Raw genomic sequence first — 20,097 nt, forward strand, 5'->3', positions numbered from 1 at the left:
GGAGGTGTAGAAAGGATGGTTTACTTCAGCAGTGCTGGGCTAATGCCATGTTATTTTTCACAGATTTCAAATTCAGTCAGTAAATTATAAAAATTACCAACTTCTATGCAGATACAGAAATGTTTTTTAAGCCTCGATTAACTTTTTCAAGTTCAAACCATCAGGTGCGACAATAGAACATTTTCCTGCCAGACATTGGTATTTCCTGTCATTGCACGTGAAGTTGCACACAGTCGGACACCCTTTGTCTCTCAGTACTTAAGAGCTTCGTGTGCTGGCATTACGTGACCTCAGAAGTGCCTTCCCGCCACCCTCGTCGGCCACCATCCACAGACACATCACCCCACGGAGCTGCCACGTCATGAACTTGATCTGTTCTGCCTTCTTTCCCACTGCAGAAATGTTTCCCTTTCGCCTCTGCTGTCGTAACTGAAGCTGTCAGCTAGTTCCTTCCCTGGGTATGTGAATGTCGAGATTTCCCCCAATAGTCACGCCTTTCACCCTACTCTGCGCTCAGTCTTCATCTGAGTTCACTGCCTTGATCCATGGAGTCGCCCCTGCTGGACGGTGGCTCTGGGTTTCCCACTTTTCTACTCTATTCATACACTCCGTTCCGGGGCCTGCTCTGCACCTGCTGGACTGGCCAGCATGCAGTTGACACCTGGACAGGGCTGGACCTTACACTGCTCTATGCATCCCGCTTTCTGCGTCTGCATGCTGTAACCTGCTGGCATTTCTGGGGTCCCCAGTCCGCTTGCTTTGCATGTTATCACATGATAAAACCCTGGCTTAGCTCCAGTTTTTGCATCTCTGTTTCTCTTGTTGCTCCCAGTGTCATAATTTTTTCAGGAAAGTTTGCTTTGAGCTAATCTTACATCCGTGATAGTAATGTTTTCCAATCTCAGAGTGATTCTGTGAATCAGTCTAAAATACGACACAAATGTCTAAATGAAATATGAAAACAAATGTGTTCTAAATTAAATGTGTGAAAAAAAAGCCCAGAGTGGTCTGTCAACTTCTCCCATCCTAAACGCTTTTTAAAATATCTTTCAGCATCAAAGGAGTAAATTTTAAGGTAAAAGGCTTCAATATTAAAGATTAAAAATCTTATTTCAAAGTAGTTTTCTAGTTCTTCCCGTTGGCTTCTTTCAGTCCTTGGTCCCAGTTTAAACCTCTGGGCTTTCATTTTCTTACTTCCTCCTCTTCCGCTGTGATGCTTTTTTCTCTCTTTGTACATGAATGTGTTACACATTTTTCTGACTATATTGTACTCATTTAATTCACTGAATGGTCATGGTAAAAAAAATAAAACCAGACAGCTTTCCTAGAAATATAAGTCTTTGTGTAGAAGAGATGTTAGGATAAATTAATGATGATTCTAAATCTCAATGAATGTGATAATCAACAGCTATTACTGACTAGTGTTACTATTCACGCAGAAACACTCAACACACCCCACACAGACATACCATCAGCACTCCAAACCTTTCAGGGTTTCTTCCCATCACACTAAATAGGGCAGCAAACGTGACAGTGATTAATATATACCAGGCAACCCATCATCATTTCCAAAATATCTACTACACAACCATATATAAATGTATATTAATATAATTATATATATATACACACATATTATATATAATTACATATATTTAATCCCAAACACTTGGATTGCTTAGTATCTACTTGGTAATCCAGTTTTCTATCAATGTCTGGCAGATCACATTTTTTTTTTCTTTTTTTCTCTTGGAGAAAAGTACTTATCAGTTTTATTATTACTATGGTACGTTGGTGATATCCTGGAAAGCACCTCTCTTAGGGGCGAGGTGACCTGGGTAAAGGGAAACTTCCTCTGACCCTCTCCAATGTCTTGCATTTTTTTTTCACTCCAGCGATTTGCTGGGAACTTCTCCATTGGACCCCCAGACTTCCACAGAGGAACTGTCATCCATGGGTGTTTCTCAAACTTGGTGTTCTTTGGGGGAAAGATGCTAGAAAACTCCTATTCTGCCATCTTTACGATGTGGCTCAGCCTGCAAGCTCTTGAGTCAGGCTCTGCTTTCTGAGGTGAGAACCAGGAGCTCGGGGCTAAGGTTCTTTATTACTCAGTGCTCAGTCACTGCACTTTGTTCATGGGTCTTCTCAGGTCACTCAGTGGACAGTGACACATTCCTGTTTATGGCATTTGGAGTTGGTCTAAGCAGAAGTGTGCCATATTCTGATTTGTATTTGTTACTGTGTAAGACATATGTCATTCTCATCAGCACTGTTGGACATCCACTGTGTGTGGGCACCCTAATTACCTCTTATATATTCTGACTAAACTCCCCCATTCTCCCGGGGGGGGTGGGGGGTGGAGATCATCAACCTGAGATTATAGTGGATGAACAAACCTTAGGGAACTTAAATAATTTGACAGTTACTTAGACAGCAAGTGAGTGGCCTGAATTCAAACCTAGACCCCCTTTACTACAAAGTTAACAGTTCCTTTCAAATATTACGTTCATACTTTGTCTTTCCAGTTATGAATGTGACATGTGTCTCCTATTTCACACAAACCTAACACTGTGGCTTTAAGCCACGATAGGAGAAAGAGCTCATGTAGGTTTAATAATATTGAGTTCTATTTCAAATTTGGACACAAAATTGAGGAATTTTAGAGAATGTATACCACTTTTCTGCACCTCCCTTTCCTCAGTAGTATTCGAGGAGGTTAGATGAAAATGATGGTCAAGGCTATGCTTGTTTTTAACATTTTATTATCTGTTAATCTGATTAGATACTTGATGGATTCATAAATTGAGATAATCTTTAAAGGTCTGATCACGAACCGGTTTGTGACATGTACACACTGCTATATTTAAAATGAATAACCGGGCTTCCCTGGTGGCGCAGTGGTTGAGAGTCCGCCTGCCGATGCAGGGGACACGGGTTTGTGCCCTGGTCTTGGAAGATCCCGCATGCCGCGGAGCGGCTGGGCCCGTGAGCCATGGCCGCTGAGCCTGCGCACTCAACGGGAGAGGCCACAGCAGTGAGAGGCCCGCATACCACACACACACACACACACACACACACAAATAAAATAAAATGAATAACCAACAAGGACCTGCTGTATAGCACAGCGAACTCTGCTCAATATTATGTGAGAGATTTATTTTCATTATTACCATCATGCAATTATTGTTCCATGTTTTGAACATTGTATCTTGCACCTTTTAATAGTATTAATAAATACTAATATTCTTTCTTATAAAATGGAGCTGAATGCACGTGTTCCCTGCTGTGAGCCATGATTTTACATATTAGTGTTAAAATACATAGCTTGTCAGGAGAAGAGCTATTTTGATGGTGAAGGACTCTGTGAAAGGGAAGTTGCCAGCGCTATTCTACCATATTTTGACCACCTTTTAGATGCTCTAGACCTCTCTCTTTGATGCTAAAGCCATACATCTCCTTGCGCCAGATTCCTCCTCTGTAGCCTCGCTAATAAGTGTGGTCCAAGAACCAAAGGGCCTTGACTGTCTCTCGGGAGCTTCACCTCCCCCCAGGGATGCGCTAACAGGATCCCAAGGCCATTCCTTTGCACAGTAAATTCTGAGCTGCCTCTCTCTGAAGTACAACTCAACTGCTCTCTTAGGCCTCTTAATGAGTGAAGATTTCTTTTCTGTAAGTTTTGCCATTTTCGAAAAATAATAGAACATTTTTTCCAATTTATGTCAGCCCCTGAATTTTCAATGGCAGCCATTAATATTGTTCCATTTCCCTCTTTAAATTCACAACAGGATTTATGTCAATAGTTGAAAAGGGAAAAGATAAATCACATGGCTGTTAAAATTTGTCATTATTGTTCAAACCAAGGGCTGGATATTAAAACCACGATGATGAAAGTATTGTTCTTACTATAGAAAAATATGGTAATTGTTTTGGAATAACATGGTGGTCAAACATTTTCCCCTCAGTATCTAAACATTCAGTTAGTCAGAATATCAGAGTTGTTATTTTTGGAGTGATAGAAAAAGATCTTAATAAGTAACTATGTCTAACAACATTATGTCAGCACTTTCAAATTTATTTAATTGTATTACTAGACTTCGGTGTATTGTTAGCATTTTGTGTGGTCAGTAGCTTATCTTTTGTTCCGATTGCAAAGCCTCTGTGGATGGACAGTGTCGCTGCAATAAGGCGCACAAGGGGTTTGATTTTCTGGCCCCGATGTGAGGGCCTCTGCCTGGAACACTTCAGGCCCGGAGGGCCACGGGGACCAGAGCAGTTACCTAGGAAGTGGGCTTTAAACGCGGCCTTGCAGAGCTCTGGGCTTGGAGGACTCCTGAGCCAGCTGCATAGGATGTGTCCACGTGGAATGGATCCGGCGCTTGCGGAATTCAGGACTGAGGGTGCAGAGAGGGTGGATGAGCTAGAGGTTTGATATAAAGGCGCGTGGCTGAAGTGTTGGAGTGGTAAAATCTAGGCGCTGTGAAGCCAGCATCTTCATTAATCAAAACTTTGGGGAAAAATGGAAGAAAAAAAATTGAGTGTGTAGCAGCATGAATATTGACACCCACTTATATATCCCTTCCTGGTTTATTTCTGTGCACAGTGAGAAGGCTTTACAGCTTTGTACATAATTTCACGTGTTTTTTCCATTTTCTAGATTTGGAGGAGGAGATAAGTTTTGCACAATAGGCATTCCAGAAATTTTTGGAGGGCTCCCTTTGGCACATATATCTCTTTCAACATCCTGTTTGTTTCATTTCTGATTTGGTAGGCTTGCAGTGGTATTCATAAATTTCCAGAATTCCTTCTTTTTTTTCTAGGTATTAAGTGTTGAAACATACTTTCTTCTCTTTTTCGTGGAGTATTATCAAAACTCTATAATTAAAAACAAATATTCACTCAGAAATATAAATATCTAGCTAAATAGATTGGGTGAAAATGAGTTAGCATCAAAAAGAAATGACTTAAGGACCTGACGTAATTGCCTAAATACACATTTAAGTGCTGTGAAATCAGAGTAGACATTCAGAGTCCCCGTAAGTTATCAAAACATCAATAAGAGATTGGAGTTGTTTCATTTAAAAAAAAATCTCAGAGAGAGACAGAAAATCCCAAAACTTCTTGACAACTTTGCACACAAGCAGAGTAAGCATAGCTGACCAAAACTGATAGAACATTTAGGGAAAAAAAAATTATACATACATATATATATATATATATATATATATATATATATATACGCTAAAAAGTGCAAAAAATGCCTTCCATAATCTCAAGACCTGCAAAAAACGGCCTTAAAAGGAGGTCTCTTTCTAAGGGGACCGAGCAAGTGGGGACAGGGGAGTTCTCAGCTGGGGGCTGGGGGCTAGCTGCCGGCCCCTCCCCTGGGACACCCACGCCAGCTCCGCACAGGCTGCCCCTGAAGGGCTGCTTTCCTTGTCCTTGTGTTGCTGCGTGTGGCACTGTGATGAGAAGGATGAAATGTGGTGGACGTGCTGTGTTCAATTCCCATTCTCTGCCCCACCAGGAATTTGGACGTGAGGGCAGAGGCTGACCTCTCTCAGACCACAGGAGCTGAGGGCGGCCAGGTGGGTTTCAGACCCTGTGAAATCACCTCTTAGCTGCTTGGCTTGGCCCTTACAGGAGGCAGAAGCAAAAGCACTCTCTTAACCAATATAGAAAGGGGAACGATGCATACAGACTCGCCCCCAAGGTACCCAGCACAGAACGTACAAAGGCATCACGAGAAGATGTGAAAGCGTGTAGAGAGGGTATAGGCTGGGTTTGACTTTGGGATACCCCAAAATATGAAAGATAAATTTTGCATATTTTATAATTTAGCCTAGGGCGAGTTCTATAAATAGACAACATTTTTCCATTCAGTAAACTGAGCTGTCATAGTAAGCAGAGTGTGACAGAGACTTTTTTACACTCACTAAAGCATCCTGGAAAGTAACTAAATAATTTAAATTCACGTGTATTTGCACTGATGCTTTCTGTGCTGTCTTACGTAACTACCTGCTCAGGTCTCAGATCCCCACGTGTTGTGGCTTTGGAAAGAAGTTCTCTTTATCTCATCAACCTCATACCAAATGAAGCATTTTGAGAGAAGTAGTATTTCCACATGCATGAGTCTGACTGTTTGTCTAACTCCGCTTTCCCGGTTTTGGTTATAAAGATGAGGTTTAATCAACAGGATCTGGTGCTATTCTCAGCGTGATTGACAACAACAGTTGCAGTTAACTTCTTAGTCTTAGGTTTAATCATAGGAGGCGAGACCTTCGCACAGAGGCCAGGTCTGAAGATCCGTGACATGTAAGTGGTACTCTGAGCGTACTCGGGAATATCCAGCTCCGCTCTCACTATTCAGGGACGAGGCTGGCACTGTTCCTTGGGTCACAGGTGTCATCATGGTAGAAACAGGTTTCCTTAGGCTTGGACTTTTCCATGCTGTGCGGCTTCTCCCTGCTGGTCAAGGGGATTCTACATTGATCAGGAACGTAATAGGTCACATTTATATGTTGTGATTCTGTAAACATTAAAGTGAATTTTATCCTTATCCGCCCAAGCTCCTTATGCATTACTTTTCTCATCTCCATATTTTAAGTGATGAAGTTTTCTAAGAATCATTTTAAGAAATTCATTTTCATAAAAGTTTTATTTTTTCCCTGATAAGACATACTAAATACTAATAAGTCAGTAAGCTATTTTTCCTTATCCTTGGATATAGAGATGAAAGCTTTTGGAATTGTATATTTGTTATTGCTTTACATTTTACTACAGATTAATTATTTAAAAACAATCATATAGAGAAAGCCCTAAAAATCTGTTTTTTTAATTTCTAAGTTACGCAATAAGAGCTATGAGAAAAGGACTTCATTCTTTGCAGTGAATGTGCCTCTAGGAAAAACAAAAGACATTTTTTGTTTTGTGAGGAAAAAGAAATTCTTTGTAACTTTCCATGAAGGTATTAGTTAATTTATCTTGTTAATAAACCAATTGCAAAAAATCAAGTTCTTTTCTCATAGTCCTCATTGCATAACTTAGAAATACCTAGTATATATTCTGGAGCTTATGTCGTTGGGCTTGCTGGCACTGATTAGCTGTACTTAATGTATTTTCAGAAATACATAGAAACATGCTGTTTCATTCAGTTATTGTCACACTAATACTGCCTAATGAAACCGTAGAATCTCAGTGGCATACAAAACGGTATCAATTGGGATTCTCCAGATGAACATAACCAGTAGGATACCCATATATCTACATACAAGTATTAAGAGATTCATTTCAATGAGTTGGCTGCCACCATCGCGGGACCTGGAAGTCCAGAGTCTGTAGGATGGGAGGGACTTGGTGCTGCCATCTTGAAGCAGAATTCCATCATCAGAGACATGTCCCAGTTTGCTTTTAAGGCCTTTCAGCTGATGGCATGAGCCCACCGCTCCCCACATTATGTAGAATAATCTCATTTACTTAAAGTCAGCTGTTTGTAGATGTTAGCCATAGCTACAGAATACCTCACCGAAGTACCTACATTAGTGTTTGATTCGATTACTTGGTACCGGGTTGAATAACTGGCCTAATCAGGTCAGCACATGAAAACTATCCATCATAGTTCACCCTTGTCAACTTGACATTCACACTCTTCTCCTTAACCTCCCAATAAGGACGGTAAAGTCTTACTTCCAACCGAGATGAAACAAGTATCCTGCATGCAACCCAGAATAACACGAATCTTTTCCTCGGAAGGGAACACTAAGTCCTGAAGTGACGTTCACTCCTCTCCTTGATGTACTGTGACTTGAATGCTGCGATGTAAAAGCCTACATTATTAATAAAACTTATGTTAGATCATAAGAGGATACAAGAAGGAGAAAACAAAGACTTTCATCATCGTATTTATAATAAAATAAGGAAGAAATCCTCACACAATTACAGTTCTCATTTCTACAGCCGGACACATGGTTGTAACTAGTATTGAAAACTACCTTCTACTACCTTTGCCCTCAGCAAGCACCTCAGCTAGTCATGGTTCTGTTTAAGGTGGAGGGTTAGCGTAATTTTGACTGGATAAGTGTAATTGTGGTGCTTCCTAACAATGGAATTTTATCCCGATGAAAATAAATGACCTATTGAGCCATGAAATTACATGGACACACCTTAAATGCATATTTCTAAAATTTAAAAGACAGTCTGAAAAGACTCTGTCCTGTGTGATGCCAATTATATGACATTCTGGAAAAATCACAACTGTAGAGACAGTAAAAAGATCACTGGTTGACCAGGGGTTCACAGGGAGGGAATCTTCAGATCTGTGAAGTGATCTGTGTGATTCTGTAGTGGTGGATGCATGACAATGCATGACATTGTCAAATCCCATGGAAATTTAAAGCGCGGAGTCAACTTGATGTATGAAAAATTTTAAAAACTTCTCAGGGGATCAGGAGACCCTATTATGGCAAAGAATCTAACTGTAATGCAAGGTCTGAAATAATCTCACTGAAATGGGGGAGGAGAAAAGGGGTTCACACTCATCATTTTGGAAATGAGTGCAGCTTGTAGTATTAAAGGCAAAATAAACTGTGCTCTAGTGGATAAAATTGTTTCCCACAGGGATATGTGTTAACAGTTCCTGTGTGGCTGTCCCTGTACGCTGGGGCTGAACAACTAGGTAAGTGAACGGTGGGTCCCTGCGGGAGTGGGAATCTACAGACAGACAAGGGGAGAAATTAGGAAGGTCCATGTAGTCATGTGTTAGAGACGCAACATCACTAAGAGCTCATGGTTAGCTTAACAAAGATACAGATGCTTCTGCATGGAAACCTTTATAAATGCGTGCGTTCCAACCCGGGTTATCATATGCACATATATTCCTTGCTCTGTGGGCTGAGAGGTCCTAAGTAAATGATTGGATAAATAAATAAATGGGGAAGAATAGATGTATCTCCTGTCTAGAGCAATTCCAGATAATCCCTGTAGATACTCAACCCTCAAGGAGGAGAAGCACAACTCCCCACCCTTTAAGTGTGGGCTGTTTATAGTGACTTGTCTCTAGAGAGTGCAGTGTGGAGAGTGGGACCGAGAGGAACTTATGATAAACGTCATCTCAGCCAGACCATCAAGGTCAGCCTCAGCAGCAGGGATAAGGCGCGCTGACTGTGATTCTCTGACGTGAGGTGGTAAAGTGGCATTTATCTCTGGTCTTCCTCTCCAGAACCCATGACCCCACTACAGTCATGAGAAAAACGTCAGAATAATCCCAATGGAAGAACATTCTACCAATTACCAATAATCCTCAAAACTGCCAAGGTCATTAAAAAAAAGGAAAGTCTGAGAAATGGTCATAGCTAAGAGGAGCGTGATGAGACACGGTGATTAAATGTAATGTGGCATCTGGGATGGGACCCTGGAAACTACAGAGGACACTGGACGGTGAAAACAAGGACATTTCAAAGAAGTAGGGCCTTAACAATAAGATCACAGTACCGGTTCATTAGCTGTAACAGTGTCACACACCATGTGCCATACTAAGGCGTGGTGTGCATAAAAAGATGTGAATAATAGAGGGGAAGGCATGTGGGGTACGTGGGAACCCTCTGTGCTATTTTCACAATATTTCTGTAAATCTAAAACCACTCTAACATAAAACTTTGTACAGAAAAGGTCTCAGAAATTTTTAAATGTATAAAATACAACTTTTATTCCAGTTTTTAAATTTATAATCACTGAAAACAGTTTTATGATAGCTATGAAATTTATGTTGCTTTGCATATGACATTAATTCTTTTTCTGAATAAATACCTGATATTATTACCAGATATTTTCATGAAAGCCAATGGAAAATTAAGAAAACAAGGAAGATGTGTTAAAAATGGTAGAAGGCATGGATACACCCCCTACTCAAATAGAGATTGAGTTTAGATGGTGGTTAAATACCTTCAGGTCTATTTTCTCTGGTTGCACTTAGTAGCAGGGAATTGATTCTAGAGACACCGTGTTTTTATGTAATCAATAAATACTGAAATTCTCCTACTTTTATAGAAAAGGAATAGCTTCATGTCAGAGTTGGCGATAAGTAGATATTTGCAGTTCTTTCAAATACAATCTTAAGAGCAATTTTGAAAAGTAATAGTTAAACTAATGGCAAATTTCTCACGGACACTAAATAAATAGTTCATATCATCAGGTTATAATTTCAACATCAAATTGCCCTTTTATTTGCTAATGATTTGTTCTTACTTAACTTTACTAAAATCGGCCTCCTTATGCTTTCCAGTCACACCAAAGCAGGCTCACAGCCCACAGACTTATTTATGGAAAATAGCGTATTATGTGGCTTGTTCAGTTACTACTGAAAATGGTCAATCTCTTTTCTTTCAAAAGCAACAGTGATAATCCAGTGACAGCGTACTCCATTCCACTCACACTTGATCAAGTGTTCATCAGTCTCACACAACAGAAAATGACAAAGAGGACAAGATAGTTTACTGTCCCCAAAGCTGAGAGGAGCAGTTGTTTGAGGTGTATAAAGTCTTCTATTTCGGAATTCACCATTCATTTTACTTGGGAGTCTTATTTACCTAAACTGTTAGCTTTTGGCTCCACATTTTTTATACTGACAGGATGTCAATTTTCTATGAGAACCCTTAGTTTTATTAAGTTCATCACATAATTAAAACAAAACTCTCCAAAAGCATTTAAAATCAAACAAGACATACGCATTTATGTGCATTTAAGTCTATGCCTATCATTTAGAAATTACAGTGACCACTAAATGAATCTGTATTAGGTATTTCATACGTTGATTTATCTTTATATTATTCACCCTGATAAATAGCTTGCTTTCTTAGATCACTCTGTTTGTGAATTACATTTTAAGTTCCGGAGAGAATTACTCATGCATGTAGCTTTTTAATTAGAAGGAGGAAGATTAGTCAACCTTTTATCAAGAGATAACCACATGAAAGGCAACTTTTAATTACTCCTTTTGAAGTTTCTTGCCCAGTTGCCAAGTGGGGTTTCACAGTGGATGCAGGGATGAGCCAGCCCCTGAGCGGCAGGCTGATCCCGCCCTGGATCCCATCCGGATGCTGAGTGGAGGGAGAGGGGCCTGGAAATGCACATCCTCGGCCCGCGGAACCATGGCCGTAGGGTTATTCTTCACAGAAGCTGGAGCTGAAGACGTTTCATCTCCTCCTGCCGTCTCTTCATTGTCCCCTGGGAGCTCTTGTCCTTACAGGTGGCTGTAAACAGTTTGCCTGCCGGCCCCGCTGCCTCATTTATTGTACTTCGTTACGGCCTCCTCTCTGCCCCTCGATGCTGTGCTTGATGGCCTTTCTCTGTCTTTTCAGACGACATCCTCTGCTGTGCCGCAGCACATGGATTTCAGGACTACCTGTGAGGAGGTAGGTCGCATGCCTTCCGCTTTTGATGAGGGGAAACAGGTGATAGACAGGGAACGCCGGGCCCTCCCTTACGTATTTACGTGGAAAATGGCTTTCCACAGAGGGACGGGTGATGGGCCCACGGTGTTTCCAGAGCACGAGCTGTCTCTGCAAGAGGCCTCACAGGCCTGGGGAAGCCCCGGGATTTCAGTCTTCCTTCAAGAAGACTGGCGCATGTTTCATTGGACTGAATTGTCTCTCCCCACAAACTGTGCGCTGAAGGCTTCAGCTAGTGAAAGAGCTGGAACTAATTCTTTTCACAGAAATGGTTATAAATTAGAAGACATCTAAGGTCTCTTTCAGCACTAAAAGCCTTTGACTTTATGATTCCCGTACTCTTTAAGTATTTCAGTATTAAGTATTGATGTATGGCGACTCTCTGTAGAGCTGTCATCACATTCGGTGTGAGCGGAAGTGATGCATTCATTGCTCTTGAAGGATGTTAAAGGCCATCCATTCAAGTGTGCAGTCAGCAGTGCATGGACTTGGGGCTCCAGGAATGCAGCTCTTCTATTGTAGGAAGGAAGATTATCTTTCCAGGCAACACTCAAAGCATTGTCTTTTCACTCTTCAGGCAAAATGCAAATATTCATATGTTAAGATATTTCATATTTGCTTAAAAGGTTTAAAATATTTTAGTATGTATAAATAACTCAAGAAAGAAACAGCCATAACTAGATTACCTATAATAAAGTTTAAAAAATCTTCAGTATTAACATTTGTCAAAATTGTTCTTTTAATGAAATGTCATGTATTATATTTCTTGAAAAAATATCTTTTTAAAAAAAATATTTGTCACAGTAGGTTCAATTTTAGGTTGTTCAGAAGAAATAATAAATTACTTTCATTCCTTCAATACTTATGCTTATTTTTTTATTTTCAAAGTTTAAGTATGGTAATACTTTTAAAAATCCTTTATACATGCTAGCACTTTTCAAATTATATTATATCATAGCTATTTGTTTACAAACCTCTCTCACATGCTACCCTGAATATTATGAGGTCAGAATGTGTAACTTATTCATCTTTTAATTCAGCCCCTTTCAAAGGTTCATACTTAAAAAAAAAATTACTGTTTTCCGAGCGTACACTTAGAAGCATAAATTTTAAGTGTGTCATTTCTGGTTGTAAATACAGTACGTGTTATCATACTGTTAATTTTGTATGAATGTAGTAAACCTACAGTTTCTTGTAAAGTTTTATCTTACGTTTTGGGTGGTAAAGCACCCATCAATCTGAATGGATATTTGTGTGAATGAGACAACGTGACGCACATTGGAGACGCATGTGGTAGAGACTGGACAGTGACCAGTGTTTCTAACACATGGTTCACCTTGGACGTGAGAGGCTGTATAAGATTGATTTCCCAGACCGTTTCTTACACGAAATGTTTTGATTCATTGATTTGAAACATACATCAAATTCTGTCCAAGGTTCAGCTGTTTTTTATAATGGTGATGCCGTTGAGGTCCTCTTACCCTTACTTCTGTAATAGATGTTCTTTGCTCTCCGGCAATGATCCCTTGAGGATCTCACCATTTCAACGCTGCCAGCGTGGAGCAGACCTTCTCAGAACTGTCAGGGCAGTTCCCGCGTGTCTGCCACATGCTGGCTGCACCGGAAGTGATGCAGGACTCTATGGTGCCCTGAGGATGGTCGAATCGCCCTGAAGATGGACCGGAATCAAAGAGTTTGCCAGAAATTCACAGTCTTAGAACGTTTAAGTGGACCTGCACCTTAAAGACAATTCAGCTTAACTCTGCCACTTTGCAGCTGAGCAAATGGAGAGGTTTTACGAGAATGCTGAGTGACATTTAATGAATTAGGTAAAAGCAGAACCATAATGTATAGCTTGGAATGCCTGAGTCTAATTTTGGGCCTCTTTCTTAAGTACTACATTGCTGAAAATTATATCAAAGATACATTAAATGAAACTTGTTTTCTCTTGACTGATAATAAACTACTAAGGATGAAAATTTGATATCCACGTCCATCAGACAGATCCAGATAGAATATTACCACGCAGATGCCAAGAAGTCTCTTCTTTGTGAAGGAATAGAAGTGTGGCTAGATAAGTTTCATTTAAACATCTTAATTATCTAATACAGACTTTTTTTCTAAAGGAGGGTTATTTATTGTTTAAAAAATTCTTCTCTTAAAAAGAAAATGTTGTAATTATCTTAAAGTAATTGGGATTCAAAAGTATGACAAGAAACAAAAATGAAGAGAGAGAATACAATCAGGACAAATGCAAAACCCACATTATAGAAGAAAAAGTATGTGCGTACCCAGGCAAAAGTACTGACTTCTCCACGTTTAAAAGTGTCGTCAAGGGCTTCCCTGGTGGCGCAGTGGTTGAGAGTCTGCCTGCCGAGGCAGGGGACACGGGTTCGTGCCCCGGTCCGGGAAGATCCCACAAGCCGCGGAGCGGCTGGACCCGTGAGCCATGCCGCTGAGCCTGCGCATCCGGAGCCTGTGCTCCGCAACGGGAGAGACCACGGCAGTGAGAGGCCCGCGTACCGCAAAAAAAAAAAACCTATGTGTTCCAGTAAACCAATATTCTATCTTTAGTGTGGGTTTTCCTCATTGTTCACTTTCATATCCACATTCTTTAAAATAGGATCACATCTAGGTGTTGAGTATGAAAATACATATTTCTCTATAACATATTTAATAGTTGAATAATTCATGCACACTTATAATTTAGTCTCATATAATAACATATAATCTGGGACTATGATTCAATCAACAAATATTGAAAATCCCAGTATGAATAAAAGACTGTACTAGGTCCTATAGATTAATAATCCTTAAAAATGAAGAGTAATAACTTATTAAGATTTTCTTTAGATAACAGCATATAAGGTGAAGTCAGATGATGTGACATGGAACTAAATGTCATGGAAGTCACTACATGTCATGCCTAAATACACGATTAACTGTTAGGTGAATGTATTTATTCAGTGAAAGCCCTGAGTTCCAAATGTTAAGGACTCATCTTTGGATGGAACGGTCTCTGAAGATTGCAAGGAGATACGAGTTTTGTACAAGTGTTTGAAAAGTGGCTGGAATTTAGCTAAGGAGGAGGCCAGGTAAGACTCCATCCCAGCAGGCAAAGGAAAGGGTAAAACGCAGTTTGAAACATCTTGGGTGAAACAGCATTTAGTGCACTGCTATTACAAGATGGTACAGTAACAGTTCCTTACAACTAGAGGCTCACAGGACAAGTTAAATTAGATTTGGCAACCAAAATACAGAAATATGAGGATTCCTACAAGACTATCGTGCATAGAATGGTCTCTGCCTAGTTTCTTGCAGTTTATTATATCTGATATTGCAAATTCCACACTTCAGGGTTAAAGGAACACAGATATTAAAGTTCCATGAAAACACAATTTGTGTTCTTTCAAGGACTAGAACCTAAATTAAAGAGGTCTTAGCTTTCAAGTAGAAAGTGGGTGGCAGTCTGCTTTTCAAACTTCCAAAGGTACTTGGTTTATGCAAAGCATACATTCTTAATAAGTTTACATGTGAGGTTTGTTTTTAAAACAAAGAGTAAATCCATGGAAATTCTTGAACACACTTCATTGATTCACAGAAAACAAGTCAATGACTAGATGTTTAAACATATTGCCTTTTAAGTAATTAAGAGGTATTGCCTTTTAATATTCCTCTGAGCAAATAGTCTTCAGTGTGGGTTTTGCAGAATCCAGCTGCAATGTAGGATCATCCATCAGGGACAGGAAAACAACCTTTGAATGTATTTATCACTTTTCAAGTTTTACGTACGTTTTATAATTACGTAATATATTTGTATGTTATATGTAGCACATGCATTTCCTCACTCATGCGTGATGCATCCCCAGTTAAAAAAGTCTGAAGACAAATGACTGTTATGTTAGTAAAGAAAAAGAGGCGGAGTGCAGGTCTTAAGTTTATACTAAAATGTGGGACTGATCATTATTTGAACGATTTTTTTATTTTTTGCACAATCTGGGTCCACAGATCTGTAAAGACTTTGCAGCCCTCAGTGTTTTAGTTTGTGCCGCACCGGTGGCCACACTCAGTGTCCTGTTGCCCGTTCTCACCCCTGTAGCAGTCCATGGGGGATGAGCCCATGTGGGTCAAGCCCCTCCCGGTATCCGCTAGTGTCCTGTGCTCCCTCAGCAGCCTAGCTTTGGCAGGAAAAGCATCCGTCAGGCCCACAGTGGTTTCTGTCTCATTTTTCCCTCACTGGCCATCGCTCTGATCCATGAAGAATGGCTGGTTCAAGATGGTGTCCTTCTCAGAACTCTCTGCACTCCCATAAGGAGATGCTTGGTAACCAAAGTGCTACCTGGTGAGAGACACGGATAGCCTTGTCCTCGTGTGTGGGAAGACTGGGGGAGGCATCCCCTCAAAGACCTCTGCATGAGGGGACCAGGGCCAGGGGATAAGAGCCTGGAGCCTGGAGCCGGGCAGTCCGTGTTCAAATCCTGACTCACCCATCTCCGCACCTCTGCTGCCCTGGGTTATCAGAGCCAAGGGGATTAATACTTCAGGGCGCACAGCCCGCCTTCACAGTGGTGATGCCAGTCCAGCGGTGCTGCTCTGAGCTGGGGGGTGCCCCAAATGGACTTTACCCCTCTTCTTCCAGCTACTGTAGCAGCTCCGGGTCTGAGCCAGTTGCTTCCCGTGCCCAGAGTTTCCTGCGCAAGGTTTATGTTTCTGCAACAGTAACTATGTTCTCACTTCCCCAACCCCCATCCATCTTCTTCTCTGCTGTAAGAAATACATTCGTAAGACCTAACTCTAAACGTTTACGTTATTTCACGGCTCTCAGGTTCCTCCATGGCACCTCCCGCCTGTTCACACGCTGGGCACACCATACAGGGGCCTGAGCGCCCCGCCCCCTGCCCTTCTGCCGCGGCCCCTCCCACATACCACGGGCTGGGCCTCGGGGCTGCGTTTTCCATCATCCAGGGAGCATGTGTCCTCATGCTTCTGTCTGTTCGCTCAAGTTTTTCCCTTTTGGATGAAATTACTTTTGCCTTCTCTAATTATTGTTTTCTTGATTTCTTTTTTCAAGACAAGCCACACATTTTCCTATCTACAGAGCCTCCTCTAATGCCCCTTCTCTCATGAATAGTTAAGTCCCTTCTCTATGTTGCTGCTGTATCAAGTGCTCCAGTATCATACTGCATGTTATTTATACATGTACATTTTTAGAAGTAGGAATACTCTGAGGCCAGAGATGATTGTCTAATTCACGTCTGACTCGCCGTTAATGTTACACAGTATTGGCAAAGCGGATGTGTGTGTCGGATTTTTAATGTATTTTCGTGTCCATAGGCTGAATTTTCGTAATAGAAAAAAATGTAACATCTGTAATGCCTGGAAAATGTATTTTAATGTGAATGTGTTGTTAGCTTCATTATCTCTCAGTTTGTTATTTTCTCCAAACAGCTATGTATTGGTGTATACATATATATATGTATATATATATATAATTCTAACAAAAAGTTGCCTCATTCTTTATTTTCCTTCAGTCTTGTCCTCTGAAGAGTCAAGCATGGGCTCCAAGTCTGTGTTCTGTTTTCCAGACAACCATCTCATAGTTAGGGGACATTTCACACATTACTTGAGTGAATGGAGCTTTGACCATATCAGAAATGTGATGCGAGAAACCTCATAGCTGTGTTTTAGTTCCTCAGACTTTCCCTGGCGATCTTTGCGATCTCTTTGATGTGTAACAATAATGTATTTATGGGATCTCAGGGAAAAGCCCCTCTTTCATCCACAAGTTGAGACAGGGCTTTATTTGTGATTGCCAGCTATTCCATTACACTTCTGGGGAAAAAATGGCTTGGAATGTACTGTACATCTAAAAATCAGCAAATGTGCCCAATTTTGTTCCCTTAGCTTTGATATTATCTCCTGCCTGTCTCTCCCCTGCATCTCAGAAGTCCCGATGTTGGCCCCTGGCCAAGATCACCTTGTAAGCATGAGAGACTTTTCCATGTGAAAAATGTACAAAAATTGTGTCTGTATTAAGGAAAATATAATTTGCTTTTGCTGACATTCTTTTGTCTTTTAGACATACGCACTTGAGTTAAGCTCTGTGGTAGATTAATGGATGCGATTTAGGGGCCCCAGCTATGCATAGCCTCAGAGGAGGGACTGATGCCATCATGGCTCCTGGAGAAGCTTGTTTTTCCTTAAAAGATATTATAACACTTACAAAATAATTACAGACCAATTTAACATTGTATATAATAGAGGGTATAATGGTATGTATTTTCACATGGGAAAAAGCAATTTACAGAAAGAGTTATCTCTGGAAGTTGCGATATCTAAGTACATTCTCATCAACATTATGGAACATTCTTTTAAAGAAACAAACCCCTAGCAATCCACGTCTAATTTATATTCCAACGGAAAGAAAGTCTCATATTATTTGTCTGGAATTTTGTGCTCATTACATAGTAAGGGTAAAAATGTATTTCTATGTACTTCTCCCTTTATCCAAATTAAGAATGGCTCAATGGTTATTAAATGAAAATGTAATTTCCAAGGTAGTCATTGGTTTTGTTGACTTTTTAGTTCAGAGTAACAGCCAGCGAGTATATTCTGTTTCAAAAGAATTTCCATTTGCATCTCTGATAAATGAGACCATAAAGTGCCCTTGCTAAGGAGAATATTTCCATTTATCTGGCAAATATTATAACCCTGACCTGCTTCAGGAGGGACGAGATGTGTGGACTCCCTCTGTGATCACTAAGCTGATGGTTTAAAGCCATGCAGTACAAGTTTGGAAATATTCACAGGCTGTTTCCACAATTCCCGGAAATGTGTGAAGCAAAAACAGCGGAAAGGGAATCAAAAATCTTGGGTCTCAAGCCAGGCTGTGTCTTAATTAGCTGTGTTAATTCAAGCAGTTCTTCACCTCTTTACCCTGGTTCCCTCCTCTGTACAAGGTGCATGTGTGCTGGTGAATGGGTTGATCAAATAGTGGAGGGTAGAGAAGATAAGAAGGTATGTTTTTACAGGTTTAAAATTCTGTGAGAAAGACAGTAAGTAGATGAGTGGTTGCCTAGGACTGGGTGTGGGAGGATGGAGAGATGGGAATATTAGGTTTCTTTACAGAGTGATCAGAATGGTCAAAAATTGGTTATAGCAATGGCTGCATATTGCTACACTAAAAACATTGAACACTTTAAAGGGTTGAATTGTATACAGTGTGAATAGCATCTCAATAAAACCGTTATGAAATTTATATTGATTGTAAGTATTAAACAAAACTTTCACTATTTTTAAAATATACTGTAAAACTGTAATCCTTACTTTCCAAATCTTTGTGGGGATTTTCTCACATAATCTCTATTATCCGAGGTCTACTTTATGTGAAAAGGTTATACTTTTCTGTGTACCTGTATTAAGTTTCAGACTCATCAGAGTGCATTTTCCCTAGCTTTCAGATGTTATTCATCATGTTTGGCTATAAATAAGCCATAAAATTATAATCTATAAACTAAGTATAATTCTTTTCTCTGTTTTGCTTTCTTTTTTTTTTTCTGTCTGAAGACAAAGACAGGGATTTGTTTGCTGCAGGATGGTAATCCGGAGCCTTTCAAAGTGCGGCTACACCTGGCCAAAGATATACTGATGATCCAGGAACAGGATGTGATATGTGTGTCTGGTGAGCCTTTCTATTCTGGTGTAAGTAGCTCTTCCTTCCCTTGAAGTTTTCTGGGTTTTTTTTTTATTGTTGCTGTTAATGAAAATGTCTATTCACAGAACATACTTAATATTCTTTCTCTTACTTTCAGAGCCAGTAATTTTTGTTTTCAGTATTAGTAAGCAGTGTCCTTGTATAAGGACTTGTACTTGGGTCCAAAGGCGTACAGTGGGCCCGTCTCCAGCTCGGTGTCTCATTGACTCTGAGTTGTCATTATGTGGCTAGAGTGACACTTGTATTTGTAATCACGAGAGAGTGGGTTCCACACTTCAACACCGAGGACTAAATGAGAACAGTGAGTGGCAGGTTCCCTGCCCTGATGGCATCTTGCATCACAGTGAACCTTCAGAGGTGGTGCAAAGGTGGAGCCCACCTCTTGGCATCGGAGAAGCAGGAGGCTTTAGGTAGTGGTCCCGGAACTCAGTGGCAAGGCTTCTCCCCAGGGGATTGTGCATGAGTAATTCCGTGGGCCTCCTCGGTAGAATCAAGCTAGGTGCCGTAGCAAGCTCTGTCTGTGCTCTAAACAGTTAACGTATGACCCTGATGCTAATCCAGTCTCTGAAGGAGCCATAAGTTGTCTCAGAACCCATCGGTCTGCTCCCTGGTGCTGAAGTGCAGCTCTGGAGGACATCCTCAGGTGTGTTAAATAACAAAATTTTAACTGAGCAGATTTAAAGATCTAATTAGCTTTGTGCAGTGATCCATGAATCGGGCAGCATCCCATCTGCCAAGCTGTTTAAAAGAAGAGGTTTTCAAAGGGAGAAAGGGGGCAGAAAAAGGAAATTTTCCCCAAAGAATGTCTTGTTTCAGTGGAGGTTGTCCTCCTAAGGGGAAAAGATGGGGTCTGTGAGGGCAGGAGGTTTACTCACTAGCATTGACCAGGGAATTCCAAGTTGACTGGTTAAAGGTGACGGTCCTGGGAGAGGCTGAAACTTC

At 40.6% G+C, this 20,097-nt stretch overlaps 1 protein-coding gene across 2 annotated transcripts in view; it reads left to right on the forward strand.

The window, feature by feature from the left end:
- The first annotated feature begins 11,378 nt into the window (after window positions 1-11,378).
- SNTG1 (syntrophin gamma 1) overlaps window positions 11,379-20,097 on the forward strand; it is a 188,496-nt gene continuing 179,777 nt past the window's right edge. For both annotated transcript variants that reach the window (XM_065895511.1, XM_065895512.1), the window contains exons 1-2: window positions 11,379-11,405; window positions 19,008-19,142. In XM_065895511.1, the coding sequence (XP_065751583.1) occupies window positions 11,379-11,405; window positions 19,008-19,142 (162 nt within the window). The remainder of the gene's footprint in view (window positions 11,406-19,007; window positions 19,143-20,097) is intronic.

Source organism: Phocoena phocoena, chromosome 17, assembly GCF_963924675.1.
Source record: "Phocoena phocoena chromosome 17, mPhoPho1.1, whole genome shotgun sequence".
NCBI classification, from domain to species: Eukaryota; Metazoa; Chordata; class Mammalia; order Artiodactyla; family Phocoenidae; genus Phocoena; species Phocoena phocoena.